The 6,119-nt window shown below is 46.7% G+C and overlaps 1 protein-coding gene across 1 annotated transcript; it reads left to right on the forward strand.

Moving 5' to 3' along the window:
• The first annotated feature begins 1,710 nt into the window (after window positions 1-1,710).
• On the forward strand, window positions 1,711-4,428 carry SODALDRAFT_332301 (hypothetical protein). The gene is made up of 3 exons (XM_028611672.1): window positions 1,711-1,943; window positions 2,036-2,616; window positions 2,842-4,428. Exons 2-3 carry the CDS (start codon window positions 2,175-2,177, stop codon window positions 4,251-4,253), a joined length of 1,854 nt encoding a protein of 617 aa, XP_028467946.1. The 5' UTR covers window positions 1,711-1,943; window positions 2,036-2,174; the 3' UTR covers window positions 4,254-4,428.
• Window positions 4,429-6,119: the final 1,691 nt, after the last annotated feature.

Below are 6,119 nucleotides of genomic sequence, written 5' to 3' on the forward strand. Positions count from 1 at the left end.
TCGCCTATTCGAAGCTTTCCTAATATAACGTTAACCCCTCCTTTAATTACCTTAAAAGGGCTTAATAAGTGCTGCTATTCTTATACTATATAAGGCACTACTCCCTGGAATTCGGTGGGGATAGACTCTTCCTAACCGTAAGCGACGCGTCCTTCGGGGATAATCCAGACCATAAGAGTTTATAAGGATATACGATAAACCTCTTCGGTAGCACCGTTAACTAAAAGGCGGGTAAGTAACCGATAGTTATAACGTTATTAATAGAATCGGAACTACTCGCTCTTATAAAGGCCGGCCGCTAAAAAGACATTATTTGTTAGCCGGATATTAAGGGATTTAGAGCTTCGGTTAGACTAATAGTAACTATAGCTATACTACGATAATTAGCAGACTATTAACCTTATTAATAAGAAGGCATAACGCCTACGGATAAGGCTACGGCATATCGATATATATAACTAGTAGGCACGCTAGTTAGTATAATAAGGTCTTTTTAAGGTTATATCCGTTAATACGAAGGAGATAATCGCGGACGGTTTAACGAAGACACTACCGGAGGCGGGGATTAAAAGACTATAGTAATAGCTTAATTTAACAGATTAAAAGGATGATATCGAGTAATCTAAATAGCTATATAAAAAGATTAAACGCGCTAAAGCCACGGCTATAATAACTACGAAGGCTTCCGAGGATATAGTAGATCCGATAGATATAGATCCGATTAAGTAGATCCGGCTAATTAGGATTAAGGAACTAATTAAGATAGAATTAAATTAAACGGTTAAATAGATCGGATTTAGATCCCTTTTATAAGGGCGTTTTTTCCCTAGACTATTAATTTTACGATAGAAAAGTTAAGAGTATTTAGTTTAAACCGAAGCCTCTAATTAGTTAGTTAACCTAGGAAGACCCACCTTATCTAAGGGGGTGTATCGTATAGGCAGGACCACGATATAGTCCATAGGAGATCTAGGGGGGATTTACTCCCTAACTAAGGGCTTCGGACCTCGGACATTAGGATATAACAGGGGCGGATACCGGAAAAGACCGGATAGGATCTAAATAATATAGTACCTATAACAGAGTCTTCACCACCTAAATTAAGGGTATAAGAGACTTACACAGATATAACTTAATATAATACACACACACGAGATTTCTGCTCTACTAAGTTAATTATCCAAGTGCTATTTGACGTGCGACAGATCCGAAGCCCTTAGTCAGGCACGGATCCCCTATGGACCACGTCGTGGTCCGTGTGCCCATGCGACAGAAGTCCGGATATATTACGTTCCTGCGCCATCGCCAGCCAACACGGACTAGAGTTTGCGTACAGTACTTCAAACAAAATGGTACCCAGCGTATTCGGGGACCACCGCGGCTGTGGCTTATCGCAAATGGTCGCCGACCACCTGCAGGTACCAATCTACGAGAATTTTATTCAGCTCAAGGCCTATGCCCCGCTCAGGCTGCCCTACGGGCCAGCTGACCTTGTCGCTCTACGGTGGCACAGAGTACATACGTTACCACTGCGCCTCGGCGTTCCTGGTTCGATGCAGCCCTCCTCCAACCCCACCGGGCACTGGGGCCACCGCCTTCATTTAGTGGGACATGTCTCTCAGTAACACGCACGATTCGCGACTTGCTGTTATAATCGCCTGCATATGAACAAATACTTTGTCCTTATATGGATCATGGGGGCCCCTTTCCCGCTTCCCACTATTCAAGAATGTCCTTGTTTTCCGAGTTTTCTTGCCCAACCTTCCAGACTAACGCTCTTGAACCCATCCCGTTGCAGCATACGTGGTTGACTCGCCGCTCGTTTCTGCGAACTAGGTAAAAGAAGCATTGCTTCACTATCAGGATCACGTCAATCTTTGCTACTCGAATCTGGTTCCTCACAGATAAGATAGCATAGCTCGCTGGCATGGCCTCCACCATAGGTTAGTCTCATCTACCTATCATCTAGTAGCACGCTTGGTACAGGTCAGAGATACGATACAGTTCAGTGCACCTACTAATATGTGCGTGTTAGTGACGGATTATTAAGGATATCACTCACAGGCCGATCACGCGTAGCAAAAGAAGAGTCTGGCAAGTTAGCCGGCGAGGTAGTTAGCGATCTACGCTGCCCCTATTAGTTTCGAACAAAGCGTATCATACGCCCACGTACTATGATACCACCGCTCGCGGCATACAACCCGGACTCGTTTTCATCGTATTCAGAAGCCTCTCGAACTACTTATACGTCGTCCCCTTTGGCCATGACTGGGGCGGCCGTGTTTGAGCAGTCATCGACGATAGCTGAATCCGCGAGGCTGTGCCACGGCGGCAATCTGTGCTCCCCAGGTACACTGGAAGACGGCGACCTACAGGTCCCCCCTTTCAGTCTCTCCACGGCTTCGGTCCCTTCTGCCGCCTCGTCCGCGGTCGGTTCTCCCCAGTCTCACCACGGTCATCCAGGGGCAGTCCCGGATTGGACCCAGCAGAAAGCCACTCCTAGCATTGTTCCCAACGAAACCTACAACCTTTGCAGCCCAGAATATACCTCGTTCGGCCCAGGTATGGAAGAGTTTGTTTTCGAGCTTACCAACTCTAAGTTGCCCGGCTTCGTCGGTGAGTTATCAGAGCTCTCCCTTGTTGCTCCACCAAAAGGCACACCAGCCTGGTTCGATATATGTCTTTCGGGCGATGCATGTCAAAGCAGACGCTTTTCGGAACGTTGTCACGGCGTTGGCACACTCGTTCCATACCTCTTCTGTTCACCTGTTTTCAATTTAGCACTAGACGCTGGCAGACTCTAGGCATGCCGCTGACCGCGTTCTAACGCCGTTGGAGCAGATCCATCTCTGGTGCTCCCGAGCTTCCACGGACCAGTGAATATACCCGTATACGATATCCGCCTGCACTCCACCCGCTATCCCACCTCTCCTTCCGCGTCTTCATCTCCACAGCAAACCGCTCGCCACGGCAGTCGGTCACCCTTCCTCCACGAAGAGGGTCAGCAATCATTCAGCCCCTTTCCGACACCCGTAGATGGTCGGCCGCAGAGTGTGCTCTCGTTCCCAACATCATATTCAGACAAAAGCACCTACAACAACGACGAGGTCAGGGAGAAGCAGCGATGTCCCCACCCCGAATGTGGCAAGAGTTTCAAAGATCTGAAGGCGCACATGTTGACTCACCAAAACGAGAGGCCAGAAAAATGCCCCATACAAACGTGCGACTACCATTCGAAAGGCTTTGCGCGGAAATACGACAAGAATAGACACACCTTGACCCATTACAAGGGAACCATGGTATGCGGGTTCTGCCCTGGATCTGGATCCGCGGCTGAAAAGTCATTCAATCGCGCCGATGTGTTCAAACGGCACCTTACCGCAGTCCACGGGGTAGAGCAGTCGCCACCCAATAGCCGAAAGAAGTCGTCGGCGCCAAGTGATGGAAACAAAGCCACCGGTTATCCGCCTGACGCGACCGGCAAGTGCTCCACGTGCTCGCAAATTTTCTCCAACGCACAAGACTTTTACGAGCACTTGGACGATTGCGTGTTGCGTATTGTGCAGCAAGAAGACCCGGCTGAGGCTATCAACGCAAGGCTATTGGCTGAGGTTGAAAACGACGAGGAGGTGCATCAGACCCTAGAGCGCAACAGTTTGCCTTCACAGACGCAGTCTATTCCTTCCTTGGACGATGAGGACGAGGACGAAGACATGGAGGATAACGAGGGCGATGGCGGGGATAGCAAGACGCTGGATCAGCTCAACTCACCGATGAAGACAAAAACCGCAGCTATCCAAACAGGACAGCTCAAGTCGCGGGGGTTGACGCATTCGCGCGTCGGTGTACCTCTGCGCGTTAAAACAAAGGGTCGCAAGAACAAGCAAACGAAGCCCCTCTCGTGGGGTTACGACAGGGGTCTACTAACCATGAAGAAACGCGTCTTGGGTGTGTTCGATGGCCCTCGACGGCTTTCCAAAGATGATATGATGCTCTCGACGGAACACGAAGTCCGCATCAAGCTCTCGGATGGCAAGTCATATGTTACCGACCTAGACATGGCAACACTCAGACGTGCGGAAGGGTTCCACAGCGCCACGGAAGAGGAAAAGGGGGTTTGGATCTCAGACGACCCCACTGAGGAACAGTTCAAAGAAATGCAGGAGCTGCAAGACGCGCTAACCGGTGGCCAGGGGGTGCAATGCCCTCTTCCGCGTGGTTCGGCTCCGCAAGAGTCTTGGCAGACGTCCTAATGTGTTCTACGTAGTACGGACTTGCGAGGAAGCAGGGACTGATTACCTATGTTCGCGGGATGCCCAGTCACTCTACGAAGAATTGCGCTGCTACCGAAGAAGAGTTCGGAGTTTTGTTTAGCGTTTGCATTATATAGCATAATCATTACACAATATGGAATATAAAGGCTGTCAGAATTTAAGAATATCTTTATATGAAGGCTAAAAAGCTTAAGTGCGTGTTATGGTATAGACCTCCTCAGCGGGTACGGAGACAGAATAACCAAATAGCCGATAACGCGTTAGGCATCGAAGATAAATGTCCGTAGGATTATTAGGCACTGAATTTTTCCCTCCCATAACCTAATATTTTACGGCTTTAATAGTATTGATTTAGACCCTAAATCTAATCTATTTTATCGTATTTACGGTTTTACTATATTTAATATATATTATATATAAGACTGGATATTCCGACTATAGTTTTTAGATATTCCGACTATAGTTCTAATATAGACCTATATCTCTAACTAATTAAACTCCGTCGAGTTATAGCTATTACTATAACTACTAGTTCGTTAATCTAATAACTATAAGATTATTAATGTAATAACTACGAGATCGTTAATTCGACTTAATTAATAGCTATAATAGCGCTTCTATTACCTATTCTCTTTGCCTTAGGCTATAACGAATCTAATAATCTCCTAGCTACTATAAACGACTACGCGAAGGAATACGGATACGCCGTTATAATCCGACGCTCCTCGCAATAACAACAATAACAATAATAATACCAAGGCGATAATAACCGTAGGCGTAGTCGTGGGGGAGGATAAGGGCAAGGAGTGCGTGGCCGTGGAGCTATCGTAATAGCAATCGGCTTTAATTAAACAGGTAAGCTTATACGTGTTACGGGTAGTGGCCCGCGGAATAGTCCCCGGTAGTGGCCGGGACTAAGAAGCACGGACCTCCTAGCGAGGCCTATACGATTCTATATATACTTAGCCGCCTATATACCGCGTAGACTTTTCCTTTCCTCCCTTTCGTTCCTTAGTTCGAATAATCTATATTTTCGGCCTTAATACGTGAATAGCTTTTAATAAGCCGTTATGTGTTCGAACTCCTAAGACTATAAGCTTTAACGCTTATATAGAAGGAGGTCCGGGTTATTTCGCCCCGAGCCTACTAAGGGGATAAGGGTAGGTCGTAAAGACCTCGTATAACGAGATTAACGAATACGTATTATAACACGTATAAGAAGCGGTAAGGATATATATCGCCCCTATTTATAATATAATCGCTAGCCTATAAGCAGCCTTTAAGAGGTCTTAACTTAACCCGTACCTCGTGCCTACCACGCACCCGACGCCTACCCTAGTCGTCACGCCCTCGCCCTTACCTAGGCCCCTAAAGGCAGAGGCTACTATACTTATCCCGCTACCGCCGCCGGCACCTATACTCTTATACCGGGTATAGTAAGTCGCCGTTCCCGTAAAATTTAGTAGGAAACGTATAGAATATACCGCCTAATCCTAGGCTATACGACTAAAACTTAAACTTAATAGCCCGCTATTTTATAGTAATAAAAAGGCGTGGTATTTAATGAACGCGTGCTTAGACACCTAGCCTTAATAGGTAGTTAGTACCTTCTTCGGTAACGGAGGTATAAACAGTGAATTTAACTTAGGGGAATTTATAGCTTACCTTAACCGTATATATGAGGACCGTAACGAATAAGGTCGCGCTATTAACGCCCTGAGAGCGATAAAGTAAAAACCCGACTAGTTATTCGTGCGTTTCCTCCTAACCTTTAAAAGGAACCTAGCGTATGTAGGAGGCTATAACTAGATAGACTATATTAAGATATCGTTTCTTAACAGCGCC

Source organism: Sodiomyces alkalinus, assembly GCF_003711515.1.
Source record: "Sodiomyces alkalinus F11 unplaced genomic scaffold SODALscaffold_3, whole genome shotgun sequence".
Lineage (NCBI taxonomy): Eukaryota > Fungi > Ascomycota > Sordariomycetes > Glomerellales > Plectosphaerellaceae > Sodiomyces > Sodiomyces alkalinus.